Below are 22,967 nucleotides of genomic sequence, written 5' to 3' on the forward strand. Positions count from 1 at the left end.
TCCATTTGCTACTTCAGCAAATACATTTAAAAAATAACTTCATTTACTGGCAAAGAAAGAGAAATTCCGCCCCCCCCCCTTAGGACTTCTGAATTACTCTTTAAAGATGAAAATGAGGATTTTTAAAAGTCTCGCTTACGGCAGATTCCTGTCTGTTGTATTCACTTCTAAAGGTGAGAGCCAAACTTCCAACACCCAGTGTCATGCTGGGGACACGGGAGGGGAGAGCAGCCGTTTTTCAGCTCATCCCACACCCTCAGCTGCTATCCAGCCTGCGCGGCACGTGGCCGTCCTGGAGCCACAGAGGGCAACCTGGAGACAACTGAGCTCCCAGCCTGGGTCCCTGGGACGCCAGTTGATCCCACCCATTCCCTGAAGGAAAGAAGGGACCCACCACAGGGCCCACAGTCACAGCAATGGGCTGGATGAAGTTGGACGCCAGATATAACTGCACTGGTCTCCGTAGACCCTCTGTGTTTCTGTTCTTCATGGCATCGGGGAGGCAGGGCTGGAGAACGGGGATCCTTGGTAGGATGCCCATGGCTCCCACTGTGACCCTGGGCTGAGATGATGCGCCCAGGAGAGCGTCGGGCCATAGCGATGTCCAGCGGGTCTGTGGATGAGGGAGTGAGCGTGGCTGGCGGGGCCATGCCCTTCCATCTCCACAGTACACGTAGGATGCCCCACCTCCACTGTGGTCAGAGAGAACAGCTTCCCATCGCTTGGCCGAGGAGGATCAGGGCGCAGACCTCCTCCTCTTTGAGCCACCTGAGCCCAGAGAGCCTGCAGTGGTCCTCCCAGTCAGCATCATCGTCGTGCAGCCCCCAGGAACTGGTTCTGATGTAGTGGCCACACCCCAGACTGAAGATTCTTGGCCTCTGGGGCCTCTGGGGCGGTTGGTGTAGCCTCGGCTGCACACAGCACTGTTCATACGCCCATCTCATAAACCCTGCAAAGCCAGGGGTGTGCGTGGGGCCTCGTGGCTGCGTGTAGGGGCAAACGTGTGTATCTCTGTTGGTTTGGTCCACAGGCGCCTGTTACGAATGTGCTGTCCCAGAGAGGCCCCACGCTTGCCTCTCCCTTTCCACGCTGAGTGTTTTCTTTGTGCAGTTCCCTCCTCTGAGTTCTGGTGCTGTCTGGGCCTCCCATCCCTGCCTGGCTTGGTGTCCCTACTGGTCCAGTGAGAAGATGCTGGGAGGGGCCGTCCTCTCTCCCGTCCCCAGGCCCTGGAAGAGGAAGGGGTGCAGGAGGGATCGGGCTGACACGTCCTCTCGCTGGCCTTGCAGGGAGACGGGCATGAAGGGCGAGGTCCTCATCAACGGCCTCCCGCGGGACCTACGCTGCTTCCGGAAGGTGTCCTGTTACATCATGCAGGACGACATGCTGCTGCCTCACCTGACCGTGCAGGAGGCCATGATGGTGAGTGTCCTGCAGCCTGCAGCCCCTCACCTGGCCGCCCCCCCCCCCTCCTCGCGTGAGACAGCGCAGCGCCCAGCACCCCTCCCTCACACGGAGTCCTGACACCTTGGACAGCTTTGCCCAAGGCAACCCCTCAAGGCCCTGGGTTCTGTAGAGCCTGGATGACGAAATCGAGGTCAGGTTTCTGAGAAGGTTATTAGCCTGGCTGATGTGAGGGACCGCTTCCAGGGTGGCCACGGTCCTGTGCCCCAGCTGAGGCTCTTCCCTTCTCATCAGTGTTCTGTGGCTTTGGGCACAAGTTCCAGGCAGTCTGGGGCCTGGGTTAGGGCCCCGAGGGTCTCGTCCTCTGACTCAGGTGCCCGCCAGGTGGGGGTGAAACCAGAGTTTGCTGCACACCGGGTGGGTCCCAGGCCTTCACCTTCATAGCCCGGCACAGTCCTCAGACATGTAATCCTGCAAAACACACGAGGAAAGGCACCTCCGAGAGTTTAGCAGTTAGCCCGGGCGTCTGGTCTGCACAGTTAGCCTGTGCAGTGTGGTCCAGGATGGCCTGGCCCAGCTGTGCTCTTTGGACAGACCATGACCCAGCCAAGTACCAGGTGGACAGGGACCACAGTGACCAACCGTGGGCCACGGGAGCCACTAGAGAGCCTCCCGGCCAGAGGAGGCTGGAAGGTCAGTGGGCTGCCCTGGTCCGTCATGGAACGTGTGTGCCCGGGGCTGCTCGATGTCCTGCGTCCCCTCGTCCACGGCACAAGGCGGTGCCCGACCTCCGGGCCTCTCCTGGCACGTTTGGGACCTTCCCAGCTGGTCTGCCTTGTACTTGGGCAGTGGATGGCCATTCCTCTTGGGCTGCTACGGGTGAAGTGTTGCCCTGCACTCTTTTCTTTTTTTTTTTTTGCGGTACGCGGGCCTCTCACTGTTGTGGCCTCTCCCGTTGCGGAGCACAGGCTCCGGACGCACAGGCTCAGCGGCCATGGCTCACGGGCCCAGCCGCTCCGCAGCACGTGGGATCTTCCCGGACCGGGACACGAACCCATGTCCCCTGCATCGGCAGGCGGACTCTCAACCACTGCGCCACCAGGGAAGCCCGTGCCCTGCACTCTTGACTCGGATGGCGCAAGGCTTCCTGTCTGTGGTGTCGCATCTTGTCCGAAGGGCAATTCCAGGAGTTCCTTAGCTGAGCAAAGAGAAGCAGGGAAGGTGTCGGGTACGTGCTCTGCCCTCTGACGAGCTCCCCCAGCAGCCATGAGCGCCGGGCACCCTGACCATGTAGCTTCTCTGGCCTCCAAGTGGGCACACTGATGGGGGCACCGGGAGCTCAGGAGGTGTTTGAAAATAGGGTGGTAAAGTTAGGAAATCCAAGATTTCTACCGACCCTGTGGATTCCTTAATCGCTACTTCACCTTCATCTGGGGTGACCAGCGTTTCGCTTGTCAGAGTTACTGCGTGAAGTCCTTGGTTACTTGTTTGAGGAACTTCACTTTGATTTCCAGCTCAATCACTGCTTTCTCTTGCAAACAAGATGGGTGACTCCTGCTGTCACCTCCATCCTCCCCCAACCTGTCACCAGGCTCTGCTGTGAAATCCATTTATTTTTCAGAGTTAAAATCAATTCGATTTTGATTTTGAGAATTTCACGATTCCTTTGATAAATACAGTTACCCTGAGTTAATGAGAAAGGGTACCTTTCGCTCTGCAGGGTCCTGTCCCACGTGCAGGGGTGATATTGGCCACCAGCCATTGGTGGTACATTTCCATGTGCTGCTCTGGCCCTCCACCACCACGCTTGGTGTCACAGGGCAGGCGGCTGGCCCTGTCTGACTCTGGGACCGTGGCCCTTTGGCCCCTTGCCCCTGCATCTTAGTCTCTCACGGAGCCTCGGGACAACCTCACTAGCTCACCGGGTGGGCAGGTTCTAACCTCACCACTGTGCTGATGGGGAAGCCGAAATCCTTGCTTCCCAAGGTCACAGGCGTTGGCAGAGAAGAACCAACTGACGCTGGCACGGTGAGGCTTCCTCAGGGTTTCACCAAGCAGGGTCAGGGGCCCCACGGTGCGCTAGCAGGCAGGATTTCGAACAAGACAAAACAACACAACAGCAGCAACAAAACTGGAGCTCTTATATGTCCCACTTACCAATTTCTGTGGCATAAATCCTCCGCTGTGGATAATTATAAGCTATGAGTGGTTTAGCAGGTGACTTGTGAAATTCCTGAATAGGCGCCAGTCGGCTTCAAGCCCTCGACGATGCCTGGGGATTCCTCATCTCTCTAACTTCCCTCGGGGCACAGCAGAGAATCCCCTGAGGTAACAGGATGCAGCCCAGGCATCTCTGCTCTCCTGGACCTACCTTAGTTAACCAAGGAAGCTTGGAAGCCCAGACCTCTGAGGATTTCCTCCGTCGTCTGGCTGCTCAGCCCCCGGGGCACTGGGCCTGCAGTCGCTGAGTGAGTCTGTCCTGTTGCCGGCCACCTCTTCTGATTCCACACTGTGGCCTTCATCCCCTGCAGGTGTCTGCGCATCTGAAACTCCAGGACAAGGACGAAGGGAGACGGGAGATGGTGAGTGTGTCTGCTCGGGCCACAGGTGCTCCAGAATTGCCCGAAATCCACTCAGCACACGTGCGTGGAGGGGCCTTTGGGGGCAGGTTGAGTTTGTGGCTTGGCCCCGGCTGTCCTCGTGTGGGTGGCAGTGGCATCGCGGTGTGCGCCTGGGCTGGCACACACCCGGAGTGACCGCGCCGCCAGGGACTCTCAGACGCAGACACACAGACGCAGTGAGGATGTGCAGGACACCGGCCTGAGGCCCCAGCCTCGGGGTTAGACCCAGCGCTCTGCCCTGTCAGTGCTCAATACACGTTATGCTCCATTGTTTTTTTTTTTGTTGTTCGTTTGTTTATAAAACACCAACAATGAAGATAGTTAATCATTCATTTAAAAGTAACCAGAGTCCACCCCGACACATTTGCCAGGAGAAATTGGGTTCTTACGTGTTACTCATCAGCCTTTTAAGAATAGCACAAACAAGTTTCTGGGATGATGGAGATCTCCTAATTCTTTAAATTCTTTTTTCTGCTTCCCTAAAACCCCAGGGAGCACGAGGGTGTTGGGTAAGCAGACCCCGCAGGGAGCGCCAGAAAGCCGCACTTAGTGGGGAGGCCTGGTTTATATTTACACATCCCTTTATGTTTACTGTCTAAGGGAAACTCAACTTAGCCAACCCTAACCCTGACGGGACTGTGTGACCGTCTAAGTGGAGAACTGCTGCTGAGGGCATGCCCTGACTCATTTCCCTCCAGCCCCTGTGTGTACCTAGGTCCTGATTGTTTACTTCTCGAGGAAACACAATAGAATGGAATGTTCCAGCAGGTGGTAGAATGTTGCCTACCTCCCTCATTTCCCAGAAAAGCAGCCTCAACCCTCGAGAACCCCCAGCGAGGAGCCTTCCTCAGGAGCCAGTTCTCCCAAGGCCGGAACATTGTTCTTTCTGATTAATTTTAAAACAAAACCAGCCTTCAGGGCGTCACTCTTGAGAACCGGGGACCAGAGGCCAGCACAGGGTGGAAACGGGAGGGATTTACCTTGACCTCCACCTCCAGCATCCTTCCGGTGGAGCTGAGGGCAGGTGGGGTCGTGGTCTTTGTTCTGCGCCTTCCGCCTGGGTTCCCGGGGACCGCTGGAGCCGTGTTGTCCTGGGAACGCCAGCAGACGGTCCATGTGAGAGAAAGTGTGCCTGAAAGATGCCCTTTTCTGGGCGACCACGCTGACCTGCCTTCCGGGGAAGAGGCAGAGGAGCTGGGTTAGGGCTCAGCAAGCGAGAGACCAAGCAGAATTCAAACCCATATCCGTCTGACCTGCCTGCTTCCTGGCCCGTGGAACCGCTATCCCCTGACTCTTCCCATCACCAAAGCCACATTTTGTCCTGACCGTGCAAGTAATTCAAGAGCTGGGGTGGAAGTTTTCTTCCTTGTGAGCTTCTCCTCCTTTTGGATGACCACATCTCCCCAGAGAAGCCGCCAGACCGGGGTCCCCCTTCTGCTGCCAGGAGCTGGGACGATGGCCCAGTGGATGCTGGCAGGGCCTCCGTGGCAGGCTGTCCCCCGAGAGGTGAACCTGGAGTTGGAGGCAGGGAGGGTCGCTGCCCCCGGCAAGACGCTGGGATGGACCCTGAACGCTGAACACTGCGGCCGACACCCATACCACAGCCTGCACCGAAGTCCGCTGACCTTTCCTGCCCCCCGCGTCGATACCGCATCAATGATCGGGCGGGAACAGCCGGGGAGGGCTCAGTGCACAGCGGGCTGTTTATATCTTGGTGCCCAGGCTGCTTCCAGCGTGGCATTGGCAGGGCCGCTGAGGGAGGTGGGGACTGCTTTAAGCAGTTTCCTCGCCTTGCTGCTGAATCAGAGACCTTCTTTGCCTGTTTACAAGTGTGAAAGGGGCTTCACCCCTTCTTTCCGAGAGGCCCGGCCTGCTTGATTGTGTCTACAGGAGCTGTGTACACTAGTAACAGTGTCACTAATGGCTGCCTTCGAGTAAATGCTTACCGGGCGCCAAGCATCTTATCCACTGCGCTGAGTCCCCTACTTACGAACGAGTTCCGTTCCGAGAGCACGTTCGTAAGTCCAATCTGTTCATAAGTCCGACAAAGTTAGCCTAGGTACCCAACTAACACGATCGTCTATATGGTACTGTACCGTAATAGGTTTATAATACTTTTCACAGAAATAATACATAAAAAACAAACACACACAAAAAATAAAACATTTTAGATATCGCAGTACAGTACCTTGAAAAGTACCGTAGTACAGTATAACAGCTGGCACACACGGGCACATTCGCGTCTTTGAAAGTTCGCAACTTGAAGGTTCATATGTAGGGGACTTACTATATTGCATCAGACCATCAGGGTGGCCCTCCCCTTTGTGCTGGTCAGACACCTGGTCACTCATCCACCTATGTGTTCACTGATCCACACTTTCTGCAGTGTTTATCCAACATCTTCCCTGACCCAGGCCCTGAGCGAGGATTACAAGTGAAGGGACTTGACAGGTGACCGGCAGGGGCAGGACCAAGACCCCAACCCGGGACGGCCTGGCCCCAGCCCTGCCTCTCAGCCTCCTGGGCTCACCCTTGCCGAGTGTCTGCCGCCTTGGCAAAGGGCAGGCGTGCGAGTGGGCTTGGGGAGGCAGCTGGGGGTTCCACGTGGGCCCTGTAGGCGGCTAGGGGGCAGGTGGTCCCTGATGCCACTCTGGCTCCACTGTCCCCCAGGTCAAGGAGATCCTGACGGCCCTGGGCCTGCTGTCTTGCACCAACACGCGGACCGGCAGCCTCTCGGGCGGCCAGAGGAAGCGCCTGGCCATCGCGCTGGAGCTGGTGAACAACCCTCCGGTCATGTTCTTTGATGAGCCCACCAGGTAAGCAGGAGCCATGGAGGCAGGACCCCTGCCCTCCCTGCCGACAGGAGGGGATACCTCCTGAATCCCCTCCCCTCCCTGCGCAGACCCAGCCGGGACACTCTGAACGCGGTGTCTGGTTGGGGACCACAGGCGTCTCACGGAGCCCCTTGCCTTGCAGCGGCCTGGACAGCGCCTCCTGCTTCCAGGTGGTCTCCCTGATGAAGGGGCTGGCCCAGGGGGGGCGGTCCATCATCTGCACCATCCACCAGCCCAGCGCCAAGCTCTTCGAGCTGTTCGACCAGGTGCGTACGCCTTGCTTGATCAGCCCGGGGAAGCCCAAATCCCGGTGCTCACGGCTTCCCCTTAGTTCACTGGGGTGTCTTCATTTCTGAGTGGCTTTAAGTGTTATGTTTCTTAAGATTTTGGCTCCATAAGCAGCTCAGGGGCAGGACCGAAGCGGGTAGAGGAGTTGGCCAGTATCCTGTCTCTGGGGCTGGTGTCCGGCTACGGGGTCTTGGGCGAGTCACTGACATTACTGAGGCTTCATTCCCCACCCCCTGGTGACAGTGGGGGAGTACTTGCCATACAGAATTAGATAGCAGGTTGTGATATCTAGACAATATCATCTCTTTTATAAATCTTAGGTTTTGATACTATCATGAGCAAAAAAAATGTCCCAAGGCAGGAAATGTGTATATAGCTCCAAAATCTTTCCTAAGCAGGTGGTTAGCATGAAGGGAAAAAAGCAACATCATAATAATTGCTGGTCACATGATATCCTCTGTTTTCCCTGACTTATCATGGATTTCCCTTTGAACTTTGAGTCCTTGGGAGGTAACATAAAGCTCTCCTGAGAGAGAAATTAATGGATTGGTGGATGGGTGGGTGAATGGCTGGATGAATGTACAGATGGTTGGATGGATGGGTGGATGGATTGAGAGTGTCTCTTGCTTTACAGAGGAAGGCGGAGTTGATGTTTCCCTTCTCCGTACTTTCTTCCAGCTCTACGTCCTCAGTCAAGGACAGTGTGTGTACCGGGGAAAAGTCTCAAATCTTGTGCCGTATTTGAGGGATTTAGGTCTGAATTGCCCAACCTACCACAACCCGGCCGATTTTGGTAAGTAGAGCCATGACCAGCCGGAAGGAAAAGAAAGGGGGTCTTTTTATTCTTGGTGGGTTTCCGCTTTTACCTGAAGCCTCCACATCAAGAATTATTGAACGTTCCACAGATAGCTCAAGTGCCACCCTGAGGTAGAACTTTTAAGGCCGCGTCAAAAGAGGTTTCGTTTCCTCCAGATAAAATACCTGGGAACTACAACAAGCGGGGAGACCTTGCACCCCCCTCGCCTTCTCTTTCTCTCGAGCTCATATTCACTAGACCACCACGTGCTCAAACAGCCCAACCCAGTCCTAGTCTCTCCCTCCGCCACTGTATCTGGGGTCCCTTCCTGGCCATCGCATCCTGCTGTCCTGGCACTGCTATAACAAAGCACCACGAACTGGGTGGCCTAAAACGAGAGAAATTGCATTTGATCACGGCTCTGGAGGCCAGAAGTGAAGGTGTCTCCAGGGCCAGTCTCCCTCCTAAGGCTCCGGGGGAGGGGCCTTCCTTGCCTCTTCCGGCTGCTGGAGGCTCCAGCATTCCTTGGCTTGTGGCCGCATCCCTCCAGTCTCTGCCCCTTGTCTTCACACGGCTCTTCTTCTGTGTGTCTCTGTGTGTCCTCTCCTCTTACTATAAGGGCAGTCTTCAGATTCAGGGCCCATCCTAAATCCAGGATAATGTCATCTCAAGATCTATAACCAGAAAATTACACCTGCAAAGAACCTTCTCCAAATAAGGCCACATTCTGAGGTTCCAGGTGGACGTGAATTTTGGGGGAACACCCTTCAATCCACCATAATTCTCCTCCTTGGTCTCCTGGTCACCGGGCTTTCTCACTCAGTTGTTTTACTCTCAAGCATCCAGACCCCGCATTCTCTACATGTCATCTCCCAGATAGTGTTCCACAAGATGCTGTTGCTGGGAACTGCTTCTCTCTTAAAAGAAGGGGCTCTGACGAAGCAGGACCAGAGTGCCGTGAGCTGGAAGGACGTGGGGGCCAAGGGGGAGGAAGAGGAGGCTTGAGCGTCTGTAAAGGCAGGGATGGGTCAGGTTGATAGCTGCCCGGTCGTTCAGGAGAGAGGACAGTCGGGGACAGGCGCTGCTGCACAGGAAAGGGCAGTGAGGTCTGTGGCCTGCGAAGAGGTGAGAACCTAGAGAGAAAGATGACAGGAGAAGGAACAGAGCACGTGGGACTGCAAGGAGGGCCCAAGAAGGGGACGGTGTGCCCGTCCAGTGGCTTCTAGACCCTCAGTATCACACCTGAGAGGGTGAGAGATGAGGATGGCTGTTTGGAGGGTGGTGAGTGTGAGTGACCAGCAGAGTGGTCAGTGCTGGCTCGTTTGGTGTCATTGATCGTGACATTCTGGTGAGGACAACCTCTCCTGGTGTGTGACCAGATGGAGGACGGCTTAGCCACCCCGGCTCAGGAAACAGACGGCTGGTTTTGCCAGAGGGGGGTGCTCCCTGCAGGCTTTGCATTAGCAAGAATCTTATGCAGGTGAGGGGCTGGGACCCACACCAGGAGGGACAGGATGGGGGAGAGGAGAGGGCAGGTGGGAGGGCAGGAAGGAACAGCAGTCACCAGGGGGAGTGTGGACCCAGGAGACAAGGGGCAGCGGGGGACCTTGGACACTTTGAGGTGCAGAGGCATGACACCGGGGCCAAGGAAGGAAGGTGGAGGAGATGGTCCCTGGGGATCTGAGAGGTGGGACTGGTGGTCCATGATCTCGACGTCCCCAGGACGCCGAGCGCACCTCCCTCAGGACCCCCAGCACTTCTCCTTGGTCCCAGAGAGCTGCCACAGCGCCCACCACTCACCCCCGCCCGGGGAACTGCCTTCCCAGCAGGAATCCTGCTTCCTTCTGCCCTCCTCCCAGCTCCAGCTCTGGTGCTTGAATGCCCATGGCCGGCACTCAGTAAATATTGGACAGATGAATAAGTTAACAGATGCATGAGCTCATGACTTCCCGGGCTCCCCGACATCAAATCCGTATTTGCGTTTTCAGGCTCCTGACGTGATAAATGGCCTTGCCTGGGCGTTTAGAGCCAAAAGAACATTGGTCACTAAATGATTTTTATCATATCGTTAGCATCATCACACAGCTTCTACATAATCAGTTAAAATTATTCCTGCTAGATTAATGATTTTGTTGCAAAGCAAAGAGGCCCACCGTTCACACGAGCGATGCCTAGGGTGACCCTGTCTGTGTCTCATGGTGCAGTCATGGAAGTCGCGTCCGGTGAATATGGCGATCAGAACGGCCGCCTGGTGAGAGCCGTCCGGGAGGGCATGTGTGACTCTGACTACAGGAGAGAGCCCGGAGGTGATGGCGAGGTGAACCCTTTTCTTTGGCACCGGCCCTCTGAAGAGGTAAAGCAGGCAAAACGATTGAAGGGGTGGAGAAAGGTAATGCGGAGCCCCAGCCCCCAGCAGCGCTGCACACCCCCTCGTGCGCCCGCTGCGTGAGAACTTTTCTTAGCCGAGAGGGGAGGCGTCCCAGGGCTGGCGTCTCACCCCTCCTCCCTCCTTGGTGTGTCCTCAGGACTCCACTTCCATGGAAGGCTGTCACAGCTTCTCTGCCAGCTGCCTCACCCAGTTCTGCATCCTCTTCAAAAGGACTTTCCTCAGCATCATGAGGGATTCGGTAAGGCGGTCTCCGTGGCAAAGGAAGCTGTCGGGTCATTTCCGGGTTTTCATCCTACTTGCACTTTCAGCCTATTCTTCCATCTGCATCCGTCAGCTCCCTGTGAAGCCGTAGTAACAAACACTCCCCAGATGCCAGTGGCTGGGACAGTAAATACTTATGTCTGGTTCATGTAACGGGTTGAGGGCCATGGCCTTGCCCCACGAGTCTTCTCGTCCTGGGACCCAGAATGGAGGACCGGCTCCTTTCTGGAACATGGCAGAGGGAAAGTGCAGGAGAAACCACATGGCAGCCCTTACGGCTCTGGCTCCTGGAGGGAAACGGTCACTGGTGTTCACATTCCGCTGGCCAAGACTGACGTCGGGGAGTGTGTTCCTCCCTCCGGAAAGTTCCGTCCGACACAGGGCATGGTGGGTGGTGCAGACACTTACAGGAAGGAGTTGGTGAAGGATTGGGAACCGTGACAATATCCACCCTTTCGAGTAGATGATCTGACAACCTGTGCAGGGGGCTGAGTGCCCAGGGGCCTCTGGGACCCAGTTTGAAAGATGTAGGGGCTGGTAGCCACCAGGCGGAGCTCTGCAAGGGTGGGCCTGTCATGTGTCCATTCTTTGCCCCCTTCACCACCATCGTTGTCCCTTGTCCTCCCCTCTGAAGGTACACTGCCCTCCCTGGTTTGCCACTTTGAAGGGGATTTCACAAAGGATAGCAGTTCTTTCTGTTTTAACGGCAGTAAAAGGCTGCCGTGTGTGTGTGTGTGTGTGTGTGTGTGTGTGTGTGTGTGTGTTTGTGTGTTTGTGGGGGGCGGGGCACGCACGCACGCACGTGTGCTGGTTTAGGGTCGGGGGCTTGTTTCGTGCAGGGAAGGGGCAGGACAGAGCTTGTGACCCGCCTTGGCCGCTGCCTCTGGGGGCCTTAGCCGCCTTGTTCTTTCACTGTCCACCTTCGGACTTCTGCACGCCTGAGTGTGAACCACGTCTGTCCCCAGGTCCTGACGCACCTGCGGATCACTTCCCACATTGGCATCGGCCTCCTCATCGGGCTGCTCTACTTGGGGATCGGGAACGAAGCCAAGAAGGTCCTGAGCAACTCCGGCTTCCTTTTCTTCTCCATGCTCTTCCTCATGTTTGCAGCCCTCATGCCCACCGTCCTCACGTGTGAGTGTCTGGCGGACCCCGTGCCCACCTCTCCCTCCTTATCTGCCACTGAGGCCATGGCTGGCTTGGCCACGAACACATAGCGTCTTGTGTTTTTAAATACCGTTTTCTTCGTTGACAGATGTAGGTATTATTGTATTTTCTGTTAGACAAGAAAATACATACTATATTTAAGCCAAAGGAATGAACCGCTAGGAAGTCCTGTAAGCCTAGTGGAAGGCTGAAGAGACGTTTTTAACCCCCTCCCGGCAATGCCTCCTCCTTAAATTGCCCTGAATTTCCAAGAGCAGCTTGCGAGGTCTTGTCCAGGAAGGGAATCACATTGTTACAGTTACTCAGTGAAAATAAGGGCGACCGTAGACATTTGTACCCATCACTACAGTGATGCTCTGCACTTGGACTCTCCCCTTCGTGACGCTTCCGTTGTAAAAATGATTGGCAGTTTTTCCAGACGGGTCAATCATTTCACACCTTTCCATTCAACCTTAATGTACTTTGTAAGTACTGCATGGTCCACAGGGAGGTGCAGGACAGGTTGGGGCTACAGAGGGCTCGGCAGGAGACCACCTGTTTTTTTTGTTGTTGTTGTTGTTTTGCGGGACGCAGGCCTCTCACTGCTGTGGCCTCTCCCATCGCGGAGCACAGGCTCCGGACGCGCAGGCTCAGCGGCCATGGCTCATGGGCCCAGCCGCTCCGCGGAATGTGGGATCTTCCCGGGCCGGGGCACGAACCCGCGTCCCCTGCATCGGCAGGCGGACTCTCAACCACTGCGCCACCAGGGAAGCCCGAGACCACCTGTTTGAGGTGGTGATCCCACTGTGATGTCAGCCTGACCCTTTCCATTTGCCCGTCCCCTAGTTCCCCTGGAGATGGGAGTGTTTCTTCGAGAACACCTGAATTACTGGTACAGCCTGAAGGCCTACTACCTGGCCAAGACCATGGCTGACGTGCCCTTTCAGGTATGTGAGTGGCAGTGGCATGATGTGAAGAGGGGCAGGGGTTCTCCAGTACCCCCCGTGGGGGAGAGGAAAGTCCGGCTTCCGGGAGAGGGTGACAGGCCCTGTGTTTCCAGATCATGTTCCCCGTGGCCTACTGCAGCATCGTGTACTGGATGACGTCCCAGCCGTCCGACGCCGTGCGCTTCGTCCTCTTCGCGGCGCTGGGTACCATGACCTCCCTGGTAGCGCAGTCTCTGGGCCTGCTGATCGGAGCCGCCTCCACCTCCCTGCAGGTATCAGCTGAGGACGCACCACGAGACAGGCCTCGCTTCTCCACCCTGGCCCGTGCGACCGGGGCTGTGGCTCTGGTGGGGCTCAGCACCCCCACCTTGTGACCCTCCTCCTGATTCTGCCCCAGGTTCCTAGTCTGGCTTCAGTAGGTCGACTGACCCCCCAGGGAAGGGATCGAGTGGTACTGGTTTCTCAGGATGGGCAAACTGACAGCAGCAGGTGCCCTTGTGTGGAGCTCGGGGCACACCAGCTGCTGGTCTCAGTGCTTTCTGAACATCAGCTCATCGAGTCCAAGCACACCCATGAGTTACGTGCAATGCTCCCCATTTCACAGATGGGGAGACTGAGGCCCAGAGGGGCAACATGTTTTTGTCAGAGTCACACAGCCGGCTCAGAGGCCAAGCTCTCAATGCCTACGTTTTGTTGCCCCTGCGGGATCCACTCAGCTGTCCCCTAGACACCCCCCTTTGCACCCCATGCTCCCACCCTCCTGAGCCCCTCCAGGTGTCCCTTCTGGATGCCTGGTACCACCCACCCCCAACCTGCCAAACCCGCTGCGTTTGCAGCTTCTGCGCCTCTGGGGCTTCCTGGTGCTCAGGCCAGTCCGACCCTTAGAAGACGAATCCAGAAGCCTGGGCAGTCAGCACCACCGTGGCCTTCTGACGCCCCCCTCCCCGGCGTGTGATGGACTCCTTTCTGTGTTCAGAGCCTCTGGGCGGTACCCTCATCTGTGGCTAGGAATAGCGATGGCATCCACCCCACAGCCGAGCCATAGAAAGTGCTCGGCCCACGCCAGCTGCAGTCAGCACCCAGGGAATCGTGCTCCCGAGCCTTCCTCCCTGGAACACGCTGACATCAGGTCCTGGGATGCTGTGCCTCTCTCCCAGCCAAGCACCCTCAACCACATGTCCAGCATCGTGCCGCCCCTGCTCTGTGGGGTTTCTACTCTTTCTCACCTTCTGTCCCCTCTGCTGGGCCTCTGGGCACAAGCCCCAGCCCCTCCCTGTGCCAGAGACCAGCCAGCTCGCTCCCCAAACAGGGTGCTTCTCTGCACCGTCCTGGCCCTGGTGTGACCCGTCCTGAAGTCTCTGGCCCTTTGCCAGCTGCTGGCGACCGTCCAGAAACACGGGCTGTGGCCTCCGGGCCACCTGGGGAGGAGGAGGTAGATGGGAGTAAGTCCCCTTTGTGTCCCCTCTCAGGTGGCAACCTTCGTGGGCCCCGTCACGGCCGTCCCCGTCCTCCTCTTCTCAGGATTCTTCGTCAGCTTCCACACGATCCCCACCTACCTGCAGTGGATGTCCTACATTTCCTATGTCAGGTACATGCGGGGGCACCTTACGCCTCAGGGACTTTAGGACGACAGAGGGAAGGGACTTGGGGACGTGCAGAGGCTCACAAAAGCCCCCTGTTCGCTGTCAGCTAGACGACGGCATGTTTCCTGGATCCTGAACCCGAAGAGTATCGGTGCCTTTTGTTTTTTCCTAGTTGTGCATGCCACACACACACGCATGCTCGTGGCTCCGTGTCCAGCGTGCCTCGGAGCGCTGCCTTGCATATTTCCATCTCTTAGCAACTTCATTCCTCTCTGGGATGAACAAGGTTCTGAACCCGTAAAACCTTAATAAGAAATCCAGTGGCAAACAGGTCATGTTTCAAGCATCTTAATGTTCTTGAACAAGGCAGTTCTGGTGCCTCAGCCCTTAGGCGATCAGATTTCACGCTCTCGACGCAGAGGTGCTTCGGCACGTCGGCCCTCGGCAGGAGAGGCTGGTCGTTAGAGCTTTTCTCCCCAGACACAGCCATTCCACGTGACAGCCAGGGTCCCCGGTTGTGGACAAGCTTGTCTTTTCTAGAATGTCAATTCAGACCCAGGTCTATTGTTCCGGAGAACAAAATCAAAACAAAGCACTTGTACAGAGTTTCAGCCATAGGTGCACCTTCCAAGACCAAGAAATCAGAAACCCGTGTCTTTCTTCTCAGAATTAGCGTCTTTGTTCTGATGATGCAGGGCTGGAACAGAATGAAAGGTGATGCAGAAATGTTTTATTTAAATGCTCCCCAGTCCTTGGAAAGCTATCGGACCCTTTATTATATTTAACTGTTAAAAAAAGTATGATTTCAGAAGTAATCAAAGTGCTTTTCCATTCGTATCACCCTTGAACAATACCTACTCTTGGTTTTTTTGGGTGGGTTTTTGGTTTTTTTCGTTGAGACTTTGGAGGAAACAAAATTGGAAAACACATCGTCAAGCCGTTGAATGGATTTATCTGAGGAAGCTGTGGAGTCGTTAGGAAGTGTTCCAGGGAGAAAGATCTCCGGGGAGGGAGGGGAGCCAGGCTGAGGATGGGGGGATGGTGGTGGTACCTTACCCTCCGCAGACGTGGGCAGAGGCAGGGGGGAGGGTTCCTGAGCCCTCCTCACACTGGCACCTCCTTCCTCAGATATGGGTTCGAAGGGGTCATCCTCTCCATCTATGGCCTCGACCGCGAGGACCTGCACTGTGACATCGACGATACGTGCCACTTCCAGAAGTCGGCGGCCATTCTCAGAGAGCTGGACGTGGAGAACGCCAAGCTCTACCTGGACTTCATTGTCCTGGGGATTTTCTTCATCTCCCTGCGTCTCACTGCCTACCTTGTGCTGAGATACAAAATCCGGGCAGAGAGGTAAAGCACTGGAAAGCCAGAGAGAGGAAAATCGGACACAGTGGCCAAGGGCCACTTGCAGAACCTGCGGCAAGCCCGGGCCTGAGGACGCAGACACTCCTGTGACCCAACCCCTGGGACCACATTTGGTTGTTGGGCGTCCAGTGCTGGATGGACATCACCGCCCCGCTGGGTTGGGCCTTCTCTCCATTACCCTTTCTAGCTGTAACTAAGAAGAAGATGTAGAAAGGTTTTTTTTTCCACGTGCAGGATTTTAAAATACCACCCCTGAGGCAGAATTTAAAACTGCAACAAAGCTGGTGACGAGAGGGCTCCTCGGCAAAATTCTTCCTTCTGACCAGGGAGCTCTGGTCCTGGACCGGGGATTCAGGCAGCTTCCTGGGAATCCCTGTGCAGTCAGACGTCCAGGGGCAGAAAGGCAAAGCCAGGAGCGATTCCATTCTGTGACTAGTGTTTTCGTAGTTTCACCTTTCTACGGTTTGTCTCTTTTTCCAACGAGGTCATTTTCCAAGCCAAAAGTCGATAAATTTCATTCATTTCCAGAAACTGTACCTTTTTAGTACTTGGTGAAGAAAATTATTCAGGGTAAATATACTTTGTTTAGAGATGAGAGGGGTTTGATTTGATCGCTGAGCTGGTCTCATTTACAGACAGAACTTGGGAAAGACACAGAAGCCGGCTCCAGGTTGAAGGGTGACCTTGGAACCGTACGCACTAAGCCGTGTGGAAATCTTTTAAAGTTACACAGAAAGTTGTAAGGTGAAATTGGCCATCTCTTTCAAAGTCTTTTATTTTCCCCGTGCTTCTTATTTTAAGCAAAATATATTGGGTTTTTTTTTCTTCCTAACTTTCCAAGCACCTTAATTTTGCCTAAAAAAAAATTCTAGAAAATCAATCCTGTTGATTTTTTACAAACATTTCTCTTCCCTGACATATCACATCAACTACCTCCACTGAACCTGGGGACGCTGGGCTTAGAGAAACTCCAGGTGTGAACGTTGTGCAGGTGTAGCCCGCAAAAGTTGCGCTAACTGCACAGGAGGGAAGATGCTGAGATTTCCTGAGAATCCAAGGCCTTTGCCAGAAACTGGCGAAGACTTAGTGTGGCCGAGGCATCTGGAACTCCATCACATCATGACTGAGAGCCGTGGGAGGGTCCGTCTCCCACATCTGGTTTCCATGGCGTCTCAGCGGCACCTTCACCTTCTCAGCGCCGGGCTAGCATAGTCTTTCCAGACCAGAAACTCCTTTCCAGTGATACAGTCGCATAAGTAAAATCCCTCTAGCACAGGAGCAGTGGGCACGTCTGCAGGGTAAACGGCCTTTGAATTCATGGCGGGCGCCCGTGTGCTTGTTGGCGGCAGTATGACCCCAGTGTGGAAGGGGACTCTGGCCATAGAAGGTCCTCGGAAGGAAAACGGAATCGCTTTCCCCTTCTAGAATGCCGTGAACCTGGAATCCGGGTCTCCTAATGAAAGACTGTATTTTTTGTGGGCAGATTCATTCATGTCCCTGAGCCCCAGTTTCCCCACCTGTAAAGAGCAGCACGAGATCGTCCTCAAGGTCACGTTCAGCTCCGAAAGGTTCTGAGATTCCTAGGTTGTGTTCCAGAACTTCTTTTTCCTATTTAAGAGAATGAGGAAGGTGCAAATTTTAGTCACATGCATTTGATTTGCAAGTTCTTAGAGGCCTCTTTTTCACCCTCAGATCCCTTTTAGTAAACACAATTGAGGTATTTCAAATGTAATTTTACGTTTACTGTTTTACACCAATGTGGCGTTGCCTTCCAGATTAAGTTACTTAACCAGGGTCAAACTTAGCCTTTTTAAAAAGTCTTTATTCAGTTTCAAGGTAGACTTGCCTGTATGAATGTCACACGTAGGAAGACACACGTGGGAACAGCCTGGTGAAATAGAGAGTTGGGAATAGGAGAAGTCCTGGACCATGCCTCAGAATTACATCAGCTGAGGCCACTGTTGAAAGATTTTTCCCTCCAGGTGAGTCCTTCCAGTCGTGGGTCTGTGAGCCCAAGAAGGACATGCACACGGGTATTTTTTCAAGGATGCTACCTGGAGTGCGGCGAGTACGCTGAGGTCACCACCGCAGGATAATCTGATTCGGAGCACCTGAGGCCGTATCCAGTGAGGATGTCGACCTGGAAAGCTGCTTTCATCAGTCTTCAAGTGTCAGCGATGCCCCTCGCTCCAGCTCTCTCACCCTAAACCCTCGGCAGCATAGACCCAGACGCTGCAGTTTGGGTCTCCAGATGCTTCCCCTCTGCTTTTTGCTATAGGGAAGATTGCATTGCTTATTGCAATGGCCCAAGAAAACATGCAAGCAGCTTGTTGATTTTATTTTTCTAAGTAGGTGCCGTTAAGAAGTGTGGGGCGGGGGGCGGTGACGTGCTACCTTTCATACGCTGGAATTTAAACCAGGCCGACTTCCCAAATCTACTTCTTTTAAGTAATTTCTGAATGTAATGACTCAGATCTTCCTTTCGTCTGATCGCGCTTCTTCGTTTAGAAGGACGGAGGAAACGTCGGATGAATGATGTGCAGCCTTTGCAGTTGTTAGTAGAGAAGGAAGTGGAAGTCCAAAGAATATCACTGTTCCATGGAACTGGGGAGAGGAAGGGCCTCCGCTAGGTCCTAGTGTCCGCTCCGCGGAGGCGTCAGGGCCTGGGTCTGCTGACCAGCCCTGTCTCGGGAGCCGTGCACCTCTGTCCACGTTCATAGCATTTTGTGCCTCCTACCCTTGCTGGGTATCAGCTCGAGAATTAAATGCTTCAAAAGCTCCTGTGTGGGTGACATGGGAAGGAAAGAAATCAGGTAAACATTTTACATAGAAGATGCCGGAATCTGATTGTCACCTTGTGGGGAGGGGCTTCAGAACCAAGAAATAGGACTTAAGCTTTTAGGTAAAAACTCATCCTGGAGACCCACAAAAAGGTCATTTTCCCACCTAAGAAAGGCACTGCCAGGAGGTCAGGGGCAGGCTGAATCCACGGGGTAGAAAGCCCGCCGGTGGGTTCACTGAGGAGAGAACAGCTTGGGCCTCAGTGCCCCGAGCATCCTTCCTTGCCGGGTGGCCCGGGAGCTGGCTGGATGCCTTACCCACGCCTCTGTTCACTTACTCAGCAGACGTGTGTTGACCCATCCCTGCATGCTTGACGTGGCCCAGGCACAGGGGCTTGGAGCTCAGAGCGGGCTCGCCCTCCAGTGCTGGCAGGCCGCAGGGTGTCTTGTTCTGCAGACGCAGGGTGCCGACGCTGGAGAGGGTCCGTGAGGCCCCGGGTCCAGGGCCGGGAAAGGGCCCACGTCGGACCCCAAATTCTCTGTTTTTTGTTTTGCCGTATTGCCTCCTGTTCATAGTGTGCAAATGTACAGGAAAACACTTTGCAAGGTCTGAAATGCAATACTAGGTTAGCTCTGGACTTGCTGTCATCAAACGGACAGCTGAGATGGGGGGTAGCCTGTGCCCCTTTCCTCAATTGCCTGGCGTAGGGGTGTCCCGAGCTGGCCTGGGGGCCCAGCTTCTTACCCCCCGTCTCAGTGGAGAGGTGCCTTCCTCTGCCTTCGCTCAGCCTTAGCTTCTTAACTCAGCGCACCAGTGGGCTGACTGGGGCCCGAGAGGGGCTGGTGTGTGTGTGTGCGCGCATGCGTGTGTGCCTATGAGTGTGTGCATGCACACACGTGTGCACACACACGAGGGCACGTGCCAGCTCGATCCGGGTATGTATCTCATAGTATTATCTGTGGTGTTTCTAAATCGTCAATCGTCCTTTACTGCAAGAAAGAAAGAGAACATTCCCTCACCTCATGCCTGCCGAGCAGTTGGTAAAGTGTAGTCAGAACCCACTAAGTCTTTCAGCAAATACCAGCTCAATTAGAATGTGACAAAAACCAAAACAAAACAACCCAGCAGGGCGGAGGGTGGTGCAGCGTGTGTGGCTATAAGGTTAGATGCTCTGGAGAAATAAGACTGCTAATAAAATATTTATGTAAAACTTTTTACTTGTGTTCAGTGTTAAATGCTTCAGATTCAAAATAACTCGCTTGAACTGTACCAGGCAAAGGGGAATTTTAGGTTGTATTTGGAATATCTTCGTTGTACGTCTAGCGTGGGTTCTGGTTCATTCCTCAGTGTTCTGGTCCAACACCCCACTGTCAACAGTCGCCCTTCTCTCTCGGTAACTTGCACGTGTTAGGTTGAACTGTCTTAAAGTTTTGTGTTTTTCCTCCGTTCTCCAGCCTCGTCCCCCATCTCTTCCCTCTTGTTAATGTCGGCCGGGGCTTTAAGAAATGCCCAGAGCCCAGATGCACGGGCCCCACGTGTGCCGCCCTTGCCGTGGTCCCCGGGGACACGGGCCCTGGGTGGGAGGACCTAGGAGCCGGGCGTAGGGTGTTGTCTTAGCTCAGCTCTGGTGGGTGAACTACACTGAGCCGCGCTTCCGAGAGCAGCGCGCTCAGGGCCAGGCTGTCACCCCCGGCTTGCATTCCTCCTCAGGGACACAGGGCAGAATGCGGCGCTGGGCCAAGTCCCAGAGTTCACGGCCCCTGCAGTCCCGCCAAGCGACAGGGAGAGAGGGTACGGGGAGCCTCAGAGAGCACCCTGGGGTGGGGCAAGCTCACGGGGCTCCCTCAGCCTCCTCTCTGCACCCCTCCTGCCCTGCGGACCCCGCCCTTCTTCTGTGCAGCCTCCATTAAGGTCATGGTCCTTCAGGTCCGGGCACTTGGCCTCCTGCCTCAGGGAGATTCCCCGGAGTCTGCCAAAGCCAGATGTTCCTGACGTCCCTGTTGGCGCGCCTCCCTGGGACCAGAAGCAGGAATACGTCGGGGAGCCCCGCACCCCCATTGCACAGTCCAGTTTTCACACCTGCAGGCTCCGCTCAGCCTGTGCTGAAAACCCAGCCTCCTGGGCAGGAAGTGGGCGTGAAGGTGATGCGCTCACGCCCATCCTTCTGCAGGCCTAGCCTAGGTTTTCTGTTAACTAGCGCGTATCCTTCCCTTATCCCCATCTTTAAGGAAACGAGGGTTTAGCATCAGCTTAATTTTTTACGTTACCTCTGAACAGTCCACTTGGAATCATTCCTCAGACTGACATTCTGTGGCCTGCTCGAGCGGACCCTGAGGTCAGCCAAGTCTACAAATGACTAAAGTGAGCACAGGTCAGGCGCAGAGCTCCTGACCCCCTCCCTGTTCTCAAAAGAGTCCCGTGGTGTCAGAAAGGAGAAAGTACCCCAGGCACACTGGCCATCGCATTCTGTCCAGCCAAGGGGTTATCACCGGTGGGGGCATGGCTTCAGGGCTTTTCCACAATATAATGACCATTGTAAAGCTGAAGGGAAAGGAACAGAAGCACAAAAGTGCCCTAGTGTTGTCACAGGCTGGGCGGAAGCCGAGCCCCGCTTTGGGAAGGAGGGTGGTGGGATGTGCGCACACAGCTGGAGGGCCCGGCCCTCCGGTTCCCAGGGAGACACGCCAAGCCAGGGACGTGGCCACAGGAACGTGTGATTTCGTCCCTGGGGTTCGTGGTTTGACCCAGATGTTGGGAACGGCATGAGCCCAAGACACACGAGCGAAAAATAGCAAAGCCGGAAGCGATTACGTTCAGCTGACGTTTTCTCTCAGTGGCGTGGCCCCATCCCCCGCTTGGTGTGTCTGAATAAACGTGGAAGAGAACCCTGTTGATCACCTGTGGGTGCCTTTGGCCTGTACTTTGCACGTGAATCTAACCGTGGCCGTGATGCTGTATACAGTTAAATGGTATCTCCTCTGTCCACTGATGTTAGGACATCTGATTCTGGGGAACTTGTAAGCCACCTGCTCGTCCCTCTGCAGGGCGGGAGTCATCCCTCACCTGCAGCAGGTGCCAAGGTGAGCTGGGACGGAGACGCTGAGGCTTGGCTGGCAGGCGTCGGAGTGGTGACGTGTGACCCTCCCTGCCACCTGCTTGGGGGCCAGTTCTCAAGTCCCGCAGGGCATCTCCTGGAAGGAGGGTTCGGGGAGCCCTTGTTGCCAGCCACTGGGAGGGGAGCGTTCTTTCATCTCACCTGCCGTGAGGTGACTGTCCAGCCTCAGCCCCTTCCTTCCATCACAGCCCTGGATCAGCGTGGTGGAGCTTTCGAGAAAACAGTGTTTACCCAACAGGGCTTTGCTGAAGCAGAGGAAACAGCAGGCTTGTCAATTTCTGGGGGAGAAGTTACCAAACCGACCTCCACGCTTGGGGCCCCAGCACGTGCTCTCTTGTGCTGGGTGGAATGGATCTGGCCTTGAAGGGAAAGGCTGAAAGTCATGGGTACCTGGGTCAAGGTTAAGGTCCCTATATTCATGGGTTCCTGGACATCCCAGGTGCAACCTGATCTGAAAGGTACCACGGTTGGTTTCTATGAGACTGTGTCAGTGGCCATGGTAGATATTTTGTTTTTATATCTTTACATGTTTTCACAATTCTGTCATCACGTACCTTGGGGGGTCTCTTTTCCACAACCTTTGGAACACAGGTTGCCCAAGCTTCATCATAAATGTCTCATTTCAAGTCCTCGGCCAGTGAAAACTGGTAGCCGAAGGTCCTACCATCCAACTGCTAACAAAATGGACCACCCACCCCACACGAGGAGTTTTCTGTTTCTCTAGTCAAATGCTCCCTGGGGAAGGGGGTGACCAGAAATGCGTTTGTTTCAAAAGTATGTTTCAAAAGTGAGCGTGTGTAGCTGACCCCCTCACCCAGGTTTGTTTTTCCTTTGCAGACCTAGTGGCTTAATACCTGCTCGTAGCTGAGTCTGAATTGCTGCCTTTTACTTAACGGTTAGCTAGTTAACACTTTTCCTTTGTTCTTCCTTCCAAAGCAAGAGTCAATGCAAATAACACTTTGAATCATCGTGTGAAGATGTGCATACGTCTGTATATCTAATGCGTAACTATGTAATGTCTGGTTTTTATGACGCTGTGCGGATAACCTTACATTGATTTAGCCACGTGACTGTAGGGAGTACTGTGCTTGCACGCTGGGAGAGGTGTGCACCATCCCGGGTGAGAACATCTATACATACGCGCACATATATGTGTGTGTGTGTGTATATATATATATAATAACAGCGGCCCCCTTGGGTACTTGTCTCCCTGGCTGTTTCCCTTGGGTCTATTGGAACATAGACCCGAGCAGACCCTAACATGTAAGCTTTCTGACTCTACAGACCGTGGTCCTGCTTTGTATATTTCTGCAGAGATCTCCTTAGAAAATTTGTACGTGCATTTTTTGCAGACTTGAACACTGTTTTCTGAAATTAGATGCCATTTATGAAAATGTGACATAAATCAAAATAAACATCGCTCTTTTCAGATTTCTA

General features: G+C 54.6%; 1 protein-coding gene across 2 annotated transcripts in view; it reads left to right on the forward strand.

Moving 5' to 3' along the window:
- ABCG1 (ATP binding cassette subfamily G member 1) overlaps positions 1-19,630 on the forward strand; it is a 60,493-nt gene extending 40,863 nt beyond the window's left edge. The window contains exons 4-15 of one of the 2 annotated variants that reach the window (XM_004264583.3): positions 1,287-1,419; positions 3,933-3,983; positions 6,693-6,838; positions 6,999-7,122; positions 7,823-7,937; positions 10,145-10,329; positions 10,466-10,567; positions 11,556-11,724; positions 12,583-12,683; positions 12,797-12,955; positions 14,153-14,271; positions 15,395-19,630. In XM_004264583.3, the coding sequence (XP_004264631.1) occupies positions 1,287-1,419; positions 3,933-3,983; positions 6,693-6,838; positions 6,999-7,122; positions 7,823-7,937; positions 10,145-10,329; positions 10,466-10,567; positions 11,556-11,724; positions 12,583-12,683; positions 12,797-12,955; positions 14,153-14,271; positions 15,395-15,623 (1,633 nt within the window). In that variant the 3' untranslated portion in view covers positions 15,624-19,630. The remainder of the gene's footprint in view (positions 1-1,286; positions 1,420-3,932; positions 3,984-6,692; positions 6,839-6,998; positions 7,123-7,822; positions 7,938-10,144; positions 10,330-10,465; positions 10,568-11,555; positions 11,725-12,582; positions 12,684-12,796; positions 12,956-14,152; positions 14,272-15,394) is intronic. The other variant, XM_004264584.3, reaches the window with a different exon arrangement.
- The last annotated feature ends 3,337 nt before the right edge of the window (positions 19,631-22,967 follow it).

This window comes from Orcinus orca, chromosome 5 (genome assembly GCF_937001465.1).
Source record: "Orcinus orca chromosome 5, mOrcOrc1.1, whole genome shotgun sequence".
Lineage (NCBI taxonomy): Eukaryota > Metazoa > Chordata > Mammalia > Artiodactyla > Delphinidae > Orcinus > Orcinus orca.